We start from the raw sequence: 20,569 nt of genomic DNA, 5'->3' as shown, positions 1-20,569 counted from the left end.
ATTAGTCAGAATGTAATAACATTATTTAAAAATGTTGATAATCCCTTGAATAAAGCTTGCTAATGGTAGTTATTTTACCAGTGTTATGAAATAGAAATTGAAGTTCTACCACCATCTTGTGGCTATTGGTTGTCACCGCATTTCTTCATGTTATCTAATGAATATCAAAGTAATATATATATATATATATATATATATATATATATATATATATATATATATATATATATATATATATATATATATATATATATAATTCTACTGTATAACATTATTCTTGATTTGCATGAGAGGAATGGACTTTTGTTTTTTTAATTTGTTCATAAAACGCATATTTTCTATGGAATGCAGAGTAAGATGGCCTAAAAATAAGGAAATTATTTTTCCAAAATTAAATATAATGAAAGACAAACATCTAATAGAAAGAAATTGCTTGGACAAGTTTTTTTCAAGGAGTATTGTGAAGTGCTAGGAAAAGTAAACAGAATAAAATTGCAGTCGTGTCTTATTCTGGATGCTGGGTGGCACCCACAAAATGGCATACCTGAAAAAAGAAGCTCCAATCTGTTCCACGAGCCATAGATTTGACACCCCTGATCAATAACATTGCCAAATAAAATCTACATTCCAAATGTATACTTACAATACAAAAGATATCGTTAAAGTTTTCTTTGCCGCTCACAAAACAAACCCACAGCTTCAAAGTAGGTTGCTCTTCTGGCAGGGGTCACATGACCGCAACTCATGGTAGCAATTTCAAGCCTTCATCGAAACGATGGGAATCTGAGAGGAGCTCCGAAGCCCTCACTCACTTAACTGCCGAGATTTGACTTTACTTTTCAGTCCTTGAAGGCATCCTTGGCAGGAGTCCAGCAAACATGGACAGGTATACTTTTTAATCACGTTTTTATACTTCAGAATGTTCATTAACTCCATTATCCATTTACAGAACACTATTGTTGCTTGTAATTCCGATTTTCCTGGGTGTGGCTGAGTCGGACGGACCTCTGACAGATTTAGGTAGTCCATCACTTGTTACTACCCATTTGCACTCAAGGATGACGTGTAACCTTTTTTTTTTTTTGGTTCCATCAGAAAATCTTGCTGGGAAGCTGATGTTCTACCAAATGGACGGCAACGCCACTTACGTGAGGGATACTGGCGAGCTGGCTTCAGACATTCCCACCGAAACAACATTCGAACTTTCTGATCCCCGGCAGAATTTCAGCATGGCGAATTTCAGCTACACGTGGGATTTAGGAAACGGGTACGATGAGTTTTTACCATTTTTACCATTTTGGAATTGGATTTTTTTGTGATTTCTGTTTTGTTTATGGAAATGCAGAGAGGTCATCCAGGGAACCGAGCCCGTTGTCCGCTACCATTACGCCTTGTCCGGAAACTACACGCTGCGTTTGAAAATTGGAATTAATATGACAAAATACACACCGCCATTAACTGGAATCTACTCCAAGGATGTTCAAGTACTTGGTTTGTAGTTTACGCGCACTCTACACGTAAGGACAAGTACAGATTGTGTAGAAAAACATAGACTGGTAAATACTCAGGCATTTGTAATATCTATAAAGTATCATAAAGTTGTAGTACATTGTTGAAAAATTAGTTGAACTCAGTTGAAAAATTGCAGTAAAAGGCTTTTCGTTTTTTTAAGAAAACACGTATTTTTTAGTTACAATATGTGTACAAAAAAATGTATTCTGAATTGTTTTTGTTTCCCAAAAACATTGTAATGTGATTTAATCCTGCAGTATTTTGTGCAATCGTTTAATCTTTACAACAGGCATTTTACATCCAAAGGAAAGCATTGAAACAAGGCACTAGGGAGCTGAAATTTCACCCAGATGGTGACAACATGTCAAAGTTCAACATGGCACAGCCACTTAGTTGTCACACTACCAGGAGTGTGCCATTTATTGCCTAAATTACTGTGAGAATGATTTGGAAGAAAATGACCCAAAATGGTCGAAATAGTGCAAAAAGGTTTAAAAGCTCAGCCTATAATTGACATGTCAAAAATGTTTACAACCAGAGTACACATGCAGATTGCTCTTTAAATCTAGCAGCAATAAAACAAATAAAGTGAAGTGATTTTTCAAGTTTCATGTTCCATTGTGAGGTATTTTGACCATTTTTGGGTCATTTTCTTCCACATTTTTTTTTTTTAGTCAAGGCATGGCACACTCTTATTAGTGTGATAAAAACGTGGTTGTGCCATTTCAAATTTTGACATGATGACATAATCTGGGTGAAATTTCAGCTCCTTGGTGTCTTCTTTCGATGCTTTTCCGTTGATGTAAAGATCAAAGGATTGGACAAAATACTGCACAAGGGTTACGGAAGATTTTTTTTTTTTTTAAATCGACCGTTACTTCCTATTGTTAGATTTAAATCAGAATACCCGACTTGTGTGAGAAGTCACCCAACTAAAAAAGTCTGGAAATTGATTTACAGATGCCATTAAAAGCATTGAGTTGAAGGGACCTTCTGATTATGAGGTGGCTCAAACCACCGGCCTGGCTTTCCACGTGAACGGAAGGTAAGCTAGCGTTCGTTTTCCTATATCTTTGTATAATTTCAAAAAAAATAAAAAAAAGATGTGTTTCTCAGTCCCCCCATGTGGGTGTGTTGGCGCTTCCTTCCCAACTGCGTACCCGACACGACGGGGGGCTGCACGCTGACCATGCTTTACGGGAACACCTTGCGGCTCAACCACACCTTCACCTCGGCCGGCCTTCACTGCCTGGACATCAGCGTCCGCAACGACATCAGCAAGCTGCAGACTTCTTTCAGTCTCTTCGTCAGGAAAAGCAGTTAAGTGAATGCACATAATATGCTTACTTGAACCCTTTGTGTATTTTCGTGTCCATTTTTTGGACAAATTCTGACACATTCTTCTTGCAGTATTTTAGCCAAGGGATGGCACACAAGGTACGTATGTGTATGTATGATGTGTTTATTTTAATTTTATTTATTTTTATTTGTAATTATATTATATTATATTATATTATATTATATTATATTATATTATATTATATTATATTTTTGTACTTCATAGAGATATGTATCTAGTATAGTTTTATTATTGTAGGTATACGTTTATATGGATATTTTTTCAAGATTCAAGAGTTTTATTGTCATATTTATTGCACTATTATACCATACAAAGTGTCTATATATTAATGATAAATATAATATATAATACAATATAATATAATATAATATAATATAATATATGATATGATATGATATGATATGATATGATATGATATGATATGATATGATATGATATCATATCATATCATATCATATCATATCATATCATATCATATCATATCATATATAATCTGTCTTGCAATATTATATAGGATATTTTCAAAACATATTTTGACTTCTTTTTGACTCCTTTTTCGGACAGAGTACGTTTTTTGTTATGTTTGCTTTATTTTCTTCCAAAGGTACAAACTACATATTTTTTATGAATGGTAGAAATGATAGAAATGAATCATTCATTAATTCATTTATATATAAGAAGGGAATCATCTTGATCTACACCTTTCTCCTTTGCAGGACAGAATGACAAATAGAGACTTAAAAGTGTAATATTTTTTCTTAACATTTGTTAGATTTGAAATACAGTAGTAACGATTTTTTTCCCCAAAAACTGGAAATAAAAACTCAATTTTACTTGCAAAAAAACATTGTTTTGATCATTAATTGCCCATATTTGGATTCTGTGTCCATCCTTCTCCATAATTTGTCCTACCGCCGCAGTGACAGTTAGCTGGATAAAGACGATCGGTTTTACTGTGTCATGAGGTGTTTCGGATGAAACCTTTAATGTGCTGATCCGCTGCGTTGGTTCCGCTGTCAACACGAGGTCAGTCCAAACGAAAGAATGCCAGTAAATCACAGCCGACGATTTGCCTGACCGGCAAATGTTTGTTGTGCTCAATTGATTTGCTCTTGTTGCTAAGCTACGGTTCTACTTAAGCCCATCATAGCATTCTTTGTCGGGTAAAGAAATAAAGTCGCAACATTCAACTTTCCGAAGGCCTGAGCTTAACCACTGAATGCAAAAACTCTTGCTAACAAATACATCTGACCTTAACAATCTGAAATGTTGATTGCAGACATGACCAACATGCTCTTCATCCTCTCATCCGCCGCTATCCTCGTGGCGACCTTCTCTTTCATCACAGTCATCGCCTGCCACCCTCGATATCACAATCGAGCTCAGGTACCACGTCAGAAAAATCAAGTTGCGCGTCACCAAAATTTGCTATCCTATTTAGCTTGTAACGTCCAATACTTTGTCCTTTACATCCAAAAACATTTCCAACGGGGAAAGCATTGAAAGAAGAAATTAGGGAGCTGAAATTTCACCCAGTTGGCGACAACATGTCAACGTTCAACATGGCATGACCAGGAGCGTGCCATCCATGAGCTAAAATATGTCAAAATCAGGTGGAAGAAAACGACCGAAAAATGATCAAAATACTGCACAGGGGGTTCAAATTGCTAGCTTAAATGCAACACATCTTGCTATGCTAACATAGCACAGGGTCCCAAAGAGGCCACAAAGAGACTGTGGTAATAAGTCAGTGCCAGTGCCTGTTGCAGCTAATACCTGCTTGAGTTAGCTGAGGTTACTAAAGCATTATTTTCAATAAAAGAAGCGAACGGGCTGGACCACCGTCCGAGTCCATCTTTGTTCACATAGGAATATTACAAAAACCGAGAGGATCATGTAAAAGTTATGATGTCTCCAGCTGATTCAATTAAAAGTGCACCGGTTAGAGCATGCGAAAGGTATTCCATTTGACTTGTTTTGGTATATACACACAATCATAAACTTGGTGAAACACGAATGCTGCGCAACTAAGAGTATTTATGGTAAAATGAACTCGAGCTGCATCGTGAGGAAAAAGAAATGCTTTGAGCGCATTACACTGCTGTTGCGTTCACATGACGGTTCACAATGTGGGAAATGTGAAACGCATACATTTTTAACCCGCAACAAATAAATAATTTACAGGTACGCAAGAAAATATGAAGAGTTTAGAAGGATGAGATTTATTCTGTTTTATTATGATTTTTAAATTGTTACCAAAGTGTTGGTGCATTTTATACACGGTAACATTAAAAATACCAGAATACGAGCTCAAAATTAAGAGTGCATCTCATATGCAGATGCCCACCTGTCCCCTCCTTGCTGTAAGTAATAATGGCCACAAGAGGGCAGGCTAGACCCAGAAACTAAGAACAGCAAATCTTATAACCCTGATGTAATTGTCAGTTAAAAAAAAGGATTGTTCTTATTTAATACCAATCTTGAATTAGAAGCGCAATCCATTTTTTTTAGGTTGTTTTTTGCACAGCATCCCAGAAAGTTAGGTCAAGTTGACTAAAATTATTGGCTTGGTTCTATTAGAGTTCTACATAGATACAGTATAGTCCAGCTGCTCAAAAGATATTGAAAATGTGGTATTTTTTACTATTCTGTGCTTTTTGTTTCATTAAGTAAATAATACACTTTGAGTGATCCCGTGGTTTTATTTTTACACACTTACAACGTCTAATTTAGGGCACCCTTTATCCGGATTTGTTGATCTTAAAAAGTTTGGATCTGGATTAGACTGAGCCAATCCGTTGAGTTGAGCAACTGGGATAAAAGTAAAGTAACATATAACCTGTATGAAAGCAAAAAAAAAAATGTTTCAAAATACAGACAATTTTCATCTAGTTTCCATCTTTTGAAAAACTAATATAAGCTAAACTAAAATTCATGTCAATGTGTGGTATGGAAGATGTGATTTTTTTCTCATGCTTTGCACCCTGCGGCTGATAGTCCGGTGCAATTTATTTGCAATTTATTTTACTAGCCACCAGGGGTCAATCTTCCAGTAAACAAAGGGAGACAGAAAAAGGTGTGATCCAATGAAAGATTTTGAATTTGAATTGCTGTTTTAATCACCACTAGGGGGCTCTCTCCAATAGTAAACACAATCATGCATGTTGTGTTTCTGCACCATTCTAACAATCCAAGTATTAAATTTACGTTGGTACACCTTATAGTCCAGTGTGGTTTGTAGTCCGAAAAATACGGTTACCGATTTGTAAATATTTGAATTTGACTGTTTTTTCAGATCGCAGCTTCCAGCAATGCTTTGTTCCTGTATAGTAAATTTTGCACGAAAAGCCGCTACTTTTTTCTCATGCTTTAAACCCATTAGCGGATAATCGGGTGCATCTTATCTGCAGTTTTTTTTTTTACTAGCCACCAGGGGGCAATCTCTTGCAAATAAAAAGACAAAGAAGAAGACGCTATCAAAGCAATCGTGCATGTTACTGTTCTGTTGGTGCAGTGTTCTAATAATATGAGTGCTCAATTTATATTAGTGATACTGGCGATTCGGTAACTGATTTGTAAATATTTGAATTATGTTTTTGCAGATCACAGCTTCCAGCAATGCTTTGTTCCTGAAGAAGCACACTGACGGCCACTGCAGAATTGTTTTCAACGTTTCCTCCGCTGAAAGAGATGAGAAAGAACCACTGTGGTCACAAAATGACACACGTTACTACTCTTAACCATCTCATGTGTGAGTACCTCTATGGCTTTTATAGAGGAAAATATTTCTTATTTGGTTATATGAAAGAAAAAACACATTGTTAAACGTCGAAAATATGCAATATTGTACACCATGTTTGTATTCCTGCTACGATAAATGCTGTTTGAATGAATCATTTAGTTACCTATGTAGGCTAGCGGGTCATAAAGCAGGTGTGAGGACATTGTGTGAGAACGATCAATTAGTGACCCACAGCGCTCAAGCTGAACCCCGCATGAATTATTAACTTTCATAAAGGTCATTTTAAAGCACTAAGTGTTAGTTTAAGCTCAGTGGGAAGTGATCAGTGCGCGTTGTTCTTATTGTGTACTTTCTTTTTCGGAACTTCTTGAAATAGAATTATTGCTCGCAAAAGTGTAGTTTTGTGTGTGGAATTTATTATTTTGCAACATTGGAGCCGCTTGTGCACACACTTTGCAAATGATACACATTGCATTTTTTTCCTAATTTTGTAAATGCTTTAAGGAGTAATAATTAAAGTTATCTATTCATATTTTTTTCCTTCAGCCACTCAAATTGTTTATTGGCAACAGTTCTATCCATACAGTAGGTTAAATTTATTAACACCCACAATTGTTTTTTTTAAATGGTATGGTCTGTTTTTATAGCCTGTGAAGTGATGATGACACTAACTGGTTTGTACCGCCATCTACTGTCTTGAGGTGAAACACAAGTCAACAAAGAATTTTCAGTTTGCTGACATAGTTTGACCACCGCGCAACGGAATGTTACAAAAATTGCAGGAAAATCAATGTCATAAATCCTATTAAAATGCATCTAGAAAATTCTAAATATAATGGTTTTATATGGTCCAAAATTTGTACAATGATTATTTTTGTACACAAAATCTTGCACGTCCAACTGCAGTCACATAGAAATGTCAGAATTATTGCATTTTGAAATTTTACATGTTTTAATTATCTGCTGGAAATTTCAGCTCCCTATGTTTTTTTCCCATTGATTCATTTACAATATCATTAAAAAAAAAGGTGAATTTCCATAATTTGTAAAATAATGCCATAAGGGTTAAATAAATGTTACACGTGAAACAAAAAACATTAAATACTAGAAAATAAATCATCGAAAAATACAGTGGCCCTGTTTAAAAAAATAAAAAGAACAGAAGGCATATTAATAATAAAGTGACTATGTCACTTGAGGACTTTTCACCAGCTGTGATGAAAAACAGCGGAGTTATTCAAGCGCCTTTCTAATGACAGCTTGTCCCCGTTCATTAATAACAGTGACGTTCCTAATGAATGTGTCCTGACAGGGACGCAGTCGGGAAGCTTGCGCTTGCTATGATAATCTTCAACCTTGACCCCAACTTATGTTGACTGTTAAAACTTGGTGTATTTGTGACATTTTCATATAAATTCATCATTAATGGTTTTATTTATGATATGTAAATATATATATATATATATATATATATATATATATATATATATATATATATATATATATATATATATATATATATATATTTGTAGTCTGGAAGAATCCTGGGACAAATGTCTGCCATGTCACCGTCGACCTTCTGGCCTCTCCCTCTGTTAAGCGTTTCTAATGCCACGCACACCACCTGTTGTTGTCCTGAGGCCAGGCCAGCTGAGTTAAAAGATCCCGCTCGGCTTACGCCGTATACTACTTATGTCACACCCACGTTCCTTATGTACCTGGCAGTTTCCGCTAACGGGGCATCGGGTGACTTTAAACTTGTGTGTATGCCATCCGCCTAAATAGAGCTATATATATATATATATATATATATATATATATATATATATATATATATATATATATATATATATATAGCTAATATATATAGCTATAATAATATATAGCTAACTAATATATATATATATATATATATATATATATATATATATATATATATATAGTGTTGAATTAGATTATAGGATAGTGTGGAATGGAGCGGGTACTACAATAAATTGAAATAATATACAAACCAAATGTTCTATCACAATTTTGTTTTTTTACACAGTTGTGGTGGTCCCGAATTAATATCTATCTGGAGTTACCACTGTAATTCTCTTACACATTTTACATATTTTGCTGCCGTCTTTGTTCTCCAAATACCCGAAGGAGAAGAATTATTTTTGCTAGTTGGCTTGGAAAAGGTGCAAAATTGTTGCGTGTTCTTATTTCACCACTAGAAGCCACTAAATTCTGCACACTGCCATTTTTAAAAAATCAACCACAAACAAAATGGCCTTTGGGTGGTCAGAGAGTGCATGAAACTGAAAAAATAAATCTTCAATATACTGTATTGATATCAAAACTTGCCAGTGGAAAAACTACAAAGTACTAAAGAACAGATTTTCAACTTTTTTGAGAAAATAACATTGTAAATTGTCTGTCTGACAAGGAAAACAATAACTGAATCTGGATAACATTCATTCATATGCAGCAGCTCTTTTTAATTTTACACACTTAATGGCAAAATCCATTTATACATACAAAATAATTGTTGGCACATTATTTCCCTTAAAGGCCACACAAACATTTATGAAGTTTAACTCTTGTGCACTATTTTGTCCAGTCCTTTAACCTTTACATCAAATGCATTTCACATCAAAGGTAAAGCACAGAAAGAGGACAGTAGGGAGCTGAAATTTCACCCAGATGGTGACACGGTTAGTTATCACACCAGTTATTATACCAGGAGTGTGCTATCCCTTGGCTAAAATACCGCCAGAATGATTTGAAAAAAATGACCCAAAAATGGTCAAAATACTGCACAAGGGTTAACATGCAAAACAGCTATACAAAATAACTACTACACATCCTACAAATATATTTGAAGCTAGTAGTTATAGGACTGTATTTTCCGGACTATAAATACACAGTTAAATGCAAAACACGACAGTGTGCGTATTCACTGTATTGGTTTGTGTTTTTCTTTGTGCATTATACCACAATTAGCGTTACATCTAGAAATTTCCAATAATACACCTGTTTATTCTGCCTTATAGTCCAAAAAATACAGTATTTATAACTATAACTATGCTAGCAAAGATAAATACAACTCACTGTAACGCTATATAGTGTAACAAATAACAAATATTTTAGAATAATCCCATAAATACAAAACACCACACACAAGTTTTGTTCATATGGACAAGGCAAGGAGGGAAAAAAAGCACTGTGATAGATTTTTGAGTATCACTGGTATCATGTCCATGCAAAAGTATGGATTTTCTATTCTCATAAAATGTGAATCGAATAGAATGTTATTACAGGCTAATCACGTCAGGATACAAGTTGTGATTGATTTTGGCTCCAAGCCGATTCTCCCGTTAAGCAACAGACATAACATTAGCAAGACCTTTAAGATAATCTTCTCTACTTTCTCTTGCACGACACGCAACAGCAGTTCACATGTCGATGCCAGTCTGGGTCTCTTCACTTCAAAGCGTCTCAGAATGGGGGATAATTCATAGCTGTCAAACTACAGTCCTTGAGGGCCGGTATCTTGCATGTTTGCGAACCGTCTCTCTCCAACACACCCGATTCAAATGATTAGGGTCATTTTCAAGCTCCTGCAGATCTCACTAATAAGCTAATCATTTGAATAAGGTGTGTTGGAGAAATAAAACCGGAAAAACCGGTAGATACCGGCCCTCGAGGACTGGGGTTTGACACCAATGCTTGTAAGACATGAAGGAACTGTGGATATCGACTCTCGAGGACTGGCGTTTGACACCTGTGCTGTAATAGATAGGTACCTAATTCCAGTCCTTGAGGGCCGGTATTCTGCATGTTTTGAAACTTTCTCTCTCAAACACATTTGCTCCTCCATTGCTTGCTAATAATCTAATCATTTGAATAAGGTGGGTTGGGGAAAAAAACCTGGAAAACACACAGGATACCGGCCTTCAAGGACTGGAGTTCAAAACCGCTGTTGTCATGCATAGGTGTCATATTCCAGTCCTTGAGGGCCAGTATGCTGCATTCTTTCAAACGTTCTCTCTCAAACACACCTTATTCAAATTATTAGGTTATCATTTGAATCAGGTATGTTGGCGGGAAAACTGGAAAACAGGCAGGATACCGACCCTCAAGGACTGGAATTTGACAACTTTGTTGCTATACTTTTGACAATAAAATCTCTTTGAGTCTTTGATTTTGAAAACATGAGGGAACTGTGGATACCAGCTCTCGAGGACTGGAGTTTGACACCTACATATTACAGCATACGTGTCGAGCTACAATCCTGGACGGCCAGTATCCTGCATGTTTTCAAACCTTTTCTCAGAAACACACCTGATTCAAATGATTAAGATCCTTTCCAAGCTCCTGCTGAGCTTGCCAATACACCAATCATTTCAATCAGGTGTGTTGGAGAAAGAAAACAAACAAAAACAAAACATGCAGGATACCGGCCCTCGAGGACTGGAATTCGACACTTATGCTGTAATACATGAGGGAACTGTGGACGGAGATGAATTGACACCAGGCAGCACAAACAGTAAGCAAGTAAACTCATTTGCACATTTGCATCACTCACGATGTTCTATTTCACAGCTTCTATAAACCGTCTCACAGTAATTAAAAACAAAACAAATGTTTGGAAATAGCAGCTAATTCACAACAACAAGGCAGATGCTAAGTGTTTAGGTATTAGGCAGACGCTCCAGACACATCTCCAAGGGCCTCTTGAAGGCACCCCTCCCGAACACCTCAACATTGCTCGCCAGCCATGAGATCACGTTACCAGCCAGGTAGGACGTACAGTTGGCCATTGATTGGATCTCAGACGGCTTCAGAACGCGGTCCCAGATGTTGACCTGGCTCAGTTCTCCCACGAAGGCTTGGCCGGCGTCAAAGCGTCCGCCCACAACATCCTGCGAAAAAACAGCAATTTTAATGGAATTGGAATCCGAACATTCACAATTTGTTAATTGAACAACAGCAACAAAAAAACGTTTCTACAATATTGAATTTATGTGAACAAATACTATACAAGCCAATAGCTTGGAAACGCCTTCAAATTATAGTGGTCTCAAACATAAAAATCAAGTCATAAAGCATCATCCACATCACAGAGCTGACTGTACTACTTACTTTGTAACAGCAATTTGGCATGTTACTGTTGTGTTGGTGCAGTAGTCTAACAATCTAAACTCTACCGTATACACCACAGCCAACTAATTCCATCAACATTTCTTTATAATGTCGGTGAAATAACTAGTGTAGATTTAGCTTATATTTAGCCTTAGCTGCAGTTCTTTAAATAGCCACCAGGGGGAAATCTCCCAGAAAAAGGGAATAAAGAAGCCGCAATCAAAGGATTGAATTTGAAGTGCTATTTTACTAGCCACCAAAGGGCACTCGCCATTAGTCACTCCAATTATAGTTGTGTTGTTGCAGTATTCTAACAATCTAAAAACTATTGTATACTCTACAGCCAACTAATTCCATCAACAATTGTTCATAATGTCAGTGAATTAAGTATTGTACATTTTGGATTGTAAAATGCGACTTTTTTCTCACACTTTGCAGTCTTAGCTGCAGTTTGCAGCTGCCACTAGGGGAAGTCTCCATGTAAATTTTTGGGTTTGATCTGCTATATTACTCGCCATCAGGGCGCACTATGAACGAGTAACCACTGTTAGGCATGTTACTGTTATGTTGATGCATTATTCTAAGAATCTACAGTATACTCCACAGCCAACTCCTACATTTGGAAACTCAACCACGAATCCGATCGGCACTATTCACAATTGTGTATATTAATAAGTCCTTAATGCTATCCTTTAAAATGTCTATAGAAAGAAGATATCATATTTATTGATTAAGCCATCAATAATTTGATCTTTTGTATAGTCTTGCATGTTAAGCCAATGGTCAGAATTGCCGAAATGACCGTGATACCTGTTCTTGGCCCAAAATTATAACCCCTCCCGGTTTAATGGGGTGCCATGCCGCCAGGTTGTCTCCTGTCCCTTGCTTTTCTCCATCTTGATAGGCTTCCCATTGCCCATCCCTGGTGGTCCAGGAAATGCAGATATGATGCCACCTTCCGTCGCGTACCTCCAAAGGCAGCTGCGCAACCTGTCAAATCAAATCCCGTTAGATGGACTGTGGCAGTTCTTTTACGCACCAAATGAGCGATGACGCACCTTGTCGTTGATGAGCAGCTCAATCGGGTTATTTCCCCATTCGATCAGCACAATTTCATTGGCTTGTCCGGGCACACCGTAGGAGAAGGGCGTTCCGATGCCCGGAGAGGCGCTGGACTTGATCCACATGCAGAGCGTGAACGCATACATCTCCGGGAGGCTCTTGATGATGCGGCCGTACAAGTAGTTTGTACGCTGCGGGAGGGAGAGCTTGAACTGCTCGGGGGACTTGAAGTCTTCTCCTCCTGTCCATAGACAAAAATGAGATTGGTCATTTTGAGATTGGTTCCATTTGTCTTTACATTCATCCATTTCCTGCACCAGTAAAAGGAAAGTAAACCTCAAAATTCTCGTGACAATAATGGTCTTCTGATCAAAGGCATTTCACATTCAAGGGAAAATATTGAAAGAAGAAATTGGGGAGCTGAAATTTCACCCAAATGGTGACATCATGTCAAATTTCAACATGGAACAACCACTGAGTTATCAGTTATTGGCTAAAATACTGACAGAATGATTATGATGATGAACTGACCCAAAAATGGTCCAAATACCACACAAGGGTTAAAAAAATAAAAAAAATTAACTAACCCAATCTTGCATAATAAACCCAATCTGCTCCAAATCCACAATTACCCAGCAAATGGGGTCGCAATGTTTTTTTTTTTTTTTGTGTTTATTGATTCTAAAGGCCAGCACAAAGGCTGAAATTGAAAAAAAGACAACAAAAAGAGCTAACATCCATTTATACATGCCGCAATATATAAAGATTGTTTAATAATAAACGTTTCTCTCTACCTTTCTCAAGCTCACTTATCCTCTCCACCAGCGCGTTGAGCGTACTTTCCGTCTTGAGTCGGTACGCTGCCGTGGCGTTGGACAGCATGCTCTTTTCCTCCTCCAGATTGCTGACTTTCCTCAAAAGCTGTTTTTCCAACTCGACCAGGCGACGCTGCAGTAAGTCACGCAGCTCGCTGGGGAACGACGCGCCCGATATGTTGGCCCGCATCTGCTGTTGCTAAAGATGGATGAACAGGAAGTGGGCACAGGTGACCACGGGCAGGCAGCAGCGGGAGACGCTTTGGACTTCACAGCAGGATTCCACACCCATGACTGACTGCCTTTCAAATGTGCCTATTTACTAGAATTTATAAAAGCAGCTGTGGCTCAATTGTATTGGGCTTGTGGATATATATATTTCTTTTATTCTTTTACACCAATGCTTCTCAATTATATTCAGCAAAGCCCCCCCAGGAAAGAAAAAACCTTTTGCACCCCCTGGAACTCACCGTGTGAACAATAAATAGGATAATTATCTATAAAAATTGTCTAAGTACAGTATACCTCAAACGTTGTCATTTTTAACACGAACAAAAAAAGCAATATAAATCATATTTCTACAACCACTTTTGTAAAGCGTTTATACAGGTTACAGGTTAGTCTAAACCTGAAAAAAAGTGCAGTTAAGTGCTTGAAATTTTGAAAAATGATGCAAATTCTTACTTTGTTACAATAACACATCACATGGCAAAAACAAAGCCTTTTGTCTGGGGTCACCCCCCCCCCCCCCCCCCCCCCCACACACACACAGACACACACACACACACACCTTTTTTGTTGTATTCATGTGACCTGCACTGTTGTTGTTTTTTGTTGTTTTTTTTTACTATTTCGGAAATTTAAACAAGTCTATTTTTCAATGCCAAGTTCAATACAATCCAATGCAAATAAGATATTTTTTTAAAAAGTACATTAATGTTTAAAAAAAAAAAACTACCAGCATCTATAGACGAAAAAGGGGAGAAATGCAATTAATTGTAGAAATTGAACATTTCTTTTGAAATCAAATCTGGGTCAGTCCATTTTGGGTCATCTCTCCGTTTTCTTGCCTCTTCTTTTCCAGTCTACAAAAGAACATTGAGCCCCTCTATCCTTCTTCTACCCATTTTGCTCTTGATCTTATACAGTATTTCTTTTTTAGCTTTAGAGACGCAGCCGTTATCTATGTTATCGTCATTAATGTGTTCTTTGCAGATACTGCTAATTTCTTTGATGATTTCAAGCTCCTTTTCTCTCACCGTTCTAGATACTTCATGAATTGATATCGGGACGAACTTACCTCCAAGTTCTCCAGCCTGTCCTTGAGCCCTTGCATTGTCTTGCCAAGATTCTCCACAGTATCATTGGGATCTCTGGGCACGTCCCCCATCGTGTTTTGCTTGACTTTAGCCCAAGGAGCCCCCTTTTCGTACTTTCTATCATCAGTGGTCGCTGCGCAGAGGGACAACTTCGTGGTCAGCTCGTTGATGGTACCGATTTGTTTGGAAATGGTTTCCTTCTGCTGCAGAATAGTTTCTCGGAGCTGCATGACGGTGTTGCGGAGCTCCTCTTCCTGCCCACCGGCGTTGATTTCGGGCAATAAGGTCACCGGGCAACTGGTGTCGCCGACGAGGGGCACTGCTCTGCAAATGTACCGCTTACCGTCGTCTACTTGGCCGATCGCTTGGTCCCGGCAGCCCAGCGCACAAAATACTATGACGATGTAGAAAAATGAAAACATACCTGCAAAGGATGCCTTCAATGAATTCTAATAGGCGAAAACGATTTAAGAAGCCATCCGTTCTGTGCGTAAAACGCGCCTTTTACAATTTACGCACGTACAATCCGAGGTGAGCCGTTACATATTACCATGGCAAAATTAAACTATTGGATGGCTAAAATACATTAAAAAGCGCGATCCAAAGTGAAAAAAATCCGTTAGGGTTTCTATCTGCGTAAGCCCATTTAATGGTGCTTGTTTGCGGAACTATTCCTGGCGCAAAAGAAGCGCAGTGTGGCACTGATCGGACAGTTCCTCTTTAGAGAAAGAGGATTACCAAAAAAAGGTGTCTCGAGAGCGCCTGGGATTGGCTGTAGTAGGTTGACGTCAGCGGCCAGCTGGCTGACACATTTATTTATCTGTTTGAGCACTTTATTAAGGAATGACAAGGCGCTGATTGCAAAACAAAAGGGAGGCGGGGTCAATTCCATCTTGAATGCACAATATCCTTATTTCATGTCAACAAGTGTACCTATCATTTTTCTTCCCTATCAATTCTTTTTTGTGCTTGTTTTGTAAGTGCATGGTTTAGCGGGTAACAGGTCTGCCTCACAATGCTGAGTCTCTGCTTCTCTTGTGTGAAGTTTGCATGTTCTCCCTGTGCTTAATCCCTGTGCGATATTTAACCATTTTAAATCATTTTTTCCAAGTCATTCCATAGTATTTTTGCCAAGGGATTGCACACTCCAAGTAATGTTTGATACCATTTTGTGATTTGAAATGTTGTCGCTATCTGGGTGGAATTTCAGCTCCCTAGTGTCTTCTTTTTGTTGCATGATAGCATGTTTTTTTTTTAAACCCAAAATGCTTTGCTCTGTTTAAGGGCTACTTGGCTGAAAACATATTTTAAAGGCTGTACATCTCTAAAAAAAAAGATTAAGAGCCACTGGTGTGGATCTTTGATTTATCATAATCTAGATTCCAAATTAGTTTAGTGTAAACTCAAACATGTAAAATTACTCACGAAATGGCTCACAGGGGTTTTTATTAAAAAAAAAAAAAAAAAGAATGTACATGTTGTTTACAAGAGTCAAGAATTTTATCGACATATGTATAGTATTATTATTCAGTCCATATGTTTCACTTCAACATAGTTCCCTGGCACCAAGGTGCCATCTTAGGTCGTTTTAGGTCGTTTATAAATGATAATTAAGTGTGTTTTCAGAGGAGAAAAAAAATCAACAGAAGATAGATTCCCAGTAGATGAATAGCTAATGACAAGGCGGGGGAAAAGCTGCATGCGTTCATGTGTCCCGGGCGTGGACTCTAATTAATCTGCAACCGTAATGAGTACAATCAATACATAAAAAAAAAAAAAAAAAAATCTAACGTCGGATGAATAAACAACATCAATGCAAAATATAAAAACAAAAACATATTGGAGCTTTGCAGCTGTTATAACATCAAACTAAATTGTAATTTCACTCATAAGGCATATGAAGAACGAGGATGCATCACGTAAACAATTAGCAGCAGCTGTTACCTGGTCCTGAAAGGTCAATAAATCCTGGTGGGCAGACTGGAAGACAAACTGCTGAGCATTCAACACGACCTCCAAATGATAGTCACTCCAGACAGCACAGACACACTTATGGATGCACTTCAATAGCAGGAGATTCTGAGAATCGAAAGAATGTTTAAATAATCCCATATTGTATGAATAAATTATGATATTTATTTGTATAGGTGGCAAAAATATTCACACTGTAAACTTAACTACACAAACAGGTGAAATGTTAGCATTGATCCAAATTTTATATTCTTTATCAAGTAAAAACGTGCAAACAGAAATGTTCAACGAACTAGTTGACTAGCTAACTAGCTACTGCTCGATTTAGCATAGTTATTGTCATCAAACAGACATTATTGCGTTACTGTACAAACCACAAACACAAATATGGTAAAATCTAACATATATTGATGCTTCAATGTTGTTAGTCTGAATTGAGGTTTTTTTTTTTTGTTTTTTTTTAAAGGACTAAAGGTCAGGGGCAGCTGTTTGATTGCACCCCCCCCCCAAAAAAAAAAAAATAGAGAGAAATGACTGAAAATAATGATGCAGAGTTTTATTAAAAATATTTCTCATGAAAATATGAGGATGGGTTGTTAGTCTCCTTGAAGCGCAGGTAACAGTTTATTATGCAGACTATGAAAAGAGAAAGGCTACAGATGCATGAATAGGTTTTTAGAGTGCACTTTTCTCAGCTCGGCTAAGAGGTCGTCAACAGGCTGTATCACGGTACTGAGAAAATACATGTCTAATGGACACACGAGTGGTCTTTTAGAAATGGAAAGCCAGTGTTTTTTATTCACATCTTTTGAAAAAAAAAAAAAAGAAAAAAAAGCTCAGATAATGAAACAAACAAGAGTCTTGAAATGAGTCTGTGACATATCTCTTTTAGTATATAATGATTACCTGGGGAACAGTGTGTGGGGGAAAAAAAAGCCAAGCATGTCAGTTATCTTTAACATTATGTGAAATTTGGTGAAAAGAATATTCTGTTCTGAAGCCTTTTACTTGTGGGTTAACTGACAGAGACAACTGATAATTAAAGCCCACCGGCGATCCGAGGAGGAGGGAGATGGGCCGAAGGATTTGGTGATAAATCAAGACTTCATTATTGTCGCTGCTATTACAACGGCAATTTGATTGCTTTTCCCATTAGCCCGGACAAGAGAATACTCCGGAATTATCCGCTGAATTAAAAGCAGAAAAGAAAGAACATTTGGTCCCCTGGCTTTTAAAAGGGGGTCATTTCAAAAGAGAGTGAATGACACAGAATTATACGAAACAAAGCTGATTTCTCATCTGGTTAATCTAAGCTGGAGGCTAAAGTAGGGGTGTCCAAACAATGGCCTGGGGGCCAAATGTGGTCCACCATCCATTTGTCAGCAGGTTGACGTGACGCAAGTTTGGCACAGACTAGTGAAAAAGAAAGAAAGAAAGAAAGAAAGAAAGAAAGAAAGAAAGAAAGAAAGAAAGAAAGAAAGAAAGAAAGAAAGAAAGAAAGGTGTGGATGGGCAGTATGAGAGGAAGGCTGTCAAAGAGTATTTAATTGTTGTTCGCTGTTTGCTGACGGTCATCGATATGACCGTTGTTAATTAGCTGCTTTTAGATGGCATTGAATTCAAGATTGGAGAAAAAAAAAAGGTTTGAAGGGCTTATGTCAGCTCATAGAGACCTTTAGTATGCTGCCATCTTGTGGTCAAAACTAAAACAGTGAAATTTATATAGAAACACATGAAAAAAGATTAATATGTTAAGAATTTGGCAAATGCGCCTGTGGATGACGGTTATGCTCATTCAGAGTCATGTCATACGTATTTCACTCTCGCAAAACAACTGGATAATCGAGTTTTTTTTGTTTTTATTTTACCCCTAGTTACCCTCTTCTGACGGTAAAAAAATGTCTTTAAATAGTCGGGCTAATTGGGATTCAAGTACCTCTTTACGCTAAAATATTAACAATTTCGAAACGCATACTCATGTTTCTCGCTCATAGGGCTACAGTCTCTTTGCGGCCACCGTACATCACGGCAAGACCATCGAAAACGATGGTCATATACCACCCGTCTTGTAGACCAATATCCTTCCACTTGCACTAGAAAATCATATGTTATAAAATATCATTCACTGTCTTACAAATTGACACAAATAGAAACACGCTTGTATTATTCAAATAACAAACTGTAAATTCATCACCAATATATATTAAATGTACGCATTTGGTAAGTGATATGCGGAGGGATATTGTTCACATTCGTGCTGCACAGAGCGTCGGGACTTGAGCGACAGCGCGTTGCTTTCTACGGACTCGCTCTTTTTGTCGGACAAGGTAAGATATTTAATGTCTGTCCTGTTATTTTTTTATGGAAAATTGTTGCGTTGCAACCAATATAAATTCAGGTTTCGGGTGCATGGGTTTTTTATGTCCTTTTAAAACATAAAGTTATCCTGAACAGTTTTAACAACTACGGGGTTCTCTTTCTTTACCAAGCTAACATGAGATAATGGCGACAAATGCTGTTTTTAAGTTGTTCAGTAAATATAAAATCTGATATTGGTTAAGAATATGCTTAAACGCTTCACATGCAAAGGCGTTTGAATTTTGATGCAGGAACACTTAGTGTTTGATGTAAATTATCTTGCTTGAGTCTGAATGGATCAAAGAATTGGGCTAACCGAAGCTAACCTCTACGTCATCATTGTGCGTCTGATCAACCCTTATGTGGTAAATGGGTTCTGTTCGGTTATATTTATGTCAAGTGGCTGTGTTTGTAAATAGTTTTTGTAATGAGTTTAATTCTTAATTTTAATCATTATGTTTACTGTAAACTTCTTTACTTCTTTAATCTATGATTTATTCTATGCACTCCGATCACACTGCTTATTTTTTTTCACACTGCTTAGTTTTTTGTGTTTGTTTTGTATCACCATTACAGCATTCTGCCTTTACTATGTGTAAACCTTTGCAAGAGTGATTATTTTTCCTGCATAAACGTGTAACCTAAATCTTTATCTTCTTTTTCAGTCCAACGCAACATGAGCATAAGGTGAAATCTGTGCAGACCATATAGTCTGTCACGTTTGCCCTCGCTGCGCCATAATCTGTTTCTGCTGCCACGATGGCCTTTGGGCCAGCTCCCAGTCCCACCGTGGTGGACCAGACCACGCTGATGAAAAAGTACCTGCAGTTTGTGGCGGCGCTCACTGACGCTAACACACGTATGTTTATTTATCTTCGCAGTTATTATTATACACACACAAGCCTAATTAGATGCGCCACCGATGCTTAGCATGGGAAATGTGATGAGAGCGATACACTTTAGTCCAGTCCAAGGTACATAAATGGGAGTACGTGTGTTAGTGTGAATGTGTGTGCGTGTGAGAGTACCTTTTTGGGTAAACTGGCTATGAAAGTAAAACTGATAAGATCTGAGAGTCCATGCTAAGTCTATGGCTTTAGCCATTGCATTTTATTTAACAAACTGGATTAATTGTCTCTCGTTCTCCAGCTGATGAGACCAAACTCAAAATGATGCAGGAGGTCAGCGAAAATTTTGAGGTGAGTGTGACATCAGAGTTAATATGTGGGGATGAAACTCAATATATTGTTAGCGGTTGAAGGTTTTGAGACCCTAAAACTTTATTCACTTGTCCTTTTCCA

At 37.5% G+C, this 20,569-nt stretch overlaps 3 protein-coding genes across 3 annotated transcripts in view; 2 read left to right on the top strand and 1 right to left on the bottom strand.

The window, feature by feature from the left end:
- The first annotated feature begins 768 nt into the window (after positions 1–768).
- On the top strand, positions 769–7,159 carry tmem130 (transmembrane protein 130). The gene is made up of 8 exons (XM_088439438.1): positions 769–886; positions 950–1,020; positions 1,096–1,267; positions 1,346–1,491; positions 2,473–2,557; positions 2,629–2,831; positions 4,152–4,258; positions 6,475–7,159. Exons 1-8 carry the CDS (start codon positions 879–881, stop codon positions 6,610–6,612), a joined length of 930 nt encoding a protein of 309 aa, XP_088295564.1. The 5' UTR covers positions 769–878; the 3' UTR covers positions 6,613–7,159.
- Positions 7,160–9,076: 1,917 nt separating this feature from the next.
- Positions 9,077–15,635, bottom strand: nptx2b (neuronal pentraxin IIb). Its single transcript, XM_088439785.1, has 5 exons — positions 14,922–15,635; positions 13,601–13,820; positions 12,803–13,047; positions 12,555–12,734; positions 9,077–11,524 (listed from the first exon to the last, which is right to left on the bottom strand). Exons 1-5 carry the CDS (start codon positions 15,360–15,362, stop codon positions 11,294–11,296), a joined length of 1,317 nt encoding a protein of 438 aa, XP_088295911.1. The 5' UTR covers positions 15,363–15,635; the 3' UTR covers positions 9,077–11,293.
- A 3,563-nt stretch (positions 15,636–19,198) lies between these two features.
- trrap (transformation/transcription domain-associated protein) overlaps positions 19,199–20,569 on the top strand; it is a 74,697-nt gene continuing 73,326 nt past the window's right edge. Inside the window, exons 1-3 of the mRNA XM_088439362.1 lie at positions 19,199–19,237; positions 19,934–20,127; positions 20,418–20,467. Coding sequence (XP_088295488.1) covers positions 20,028–20,127; positions 20,418–20,467 — 150 coding nt within the window. The 5' untranslated portion in view covers positions 19,199–19,237; positions 19,934–20,027. The remainder of the gene's footprint in view (positions 19,238–19,933; positions 20,128–20,417; positions 20,468–20,569) is intronic.

This window comes from Hippichthys cyanospilos, chromosome 17 (genome assembly GCF_059441005.1).
Source record: "Hippichthys cyanospilos isolate Australia breed blue-spotted pipefish chromosome 17, RoL_Hcya_1.0, whole genome shotgun sequence".
NCBI lineage: Eukaryota > Metazoa > Chordata > Actinopteri > Syngnathiformes > Syngnathidae > Hippichthys > Hippichthys cyanospilos.
The sequence above is the reverse complement of the archived record's forward strand: the minus strand, read 5'-3'. Positions and strand labels throughout refer to the sequence as shown.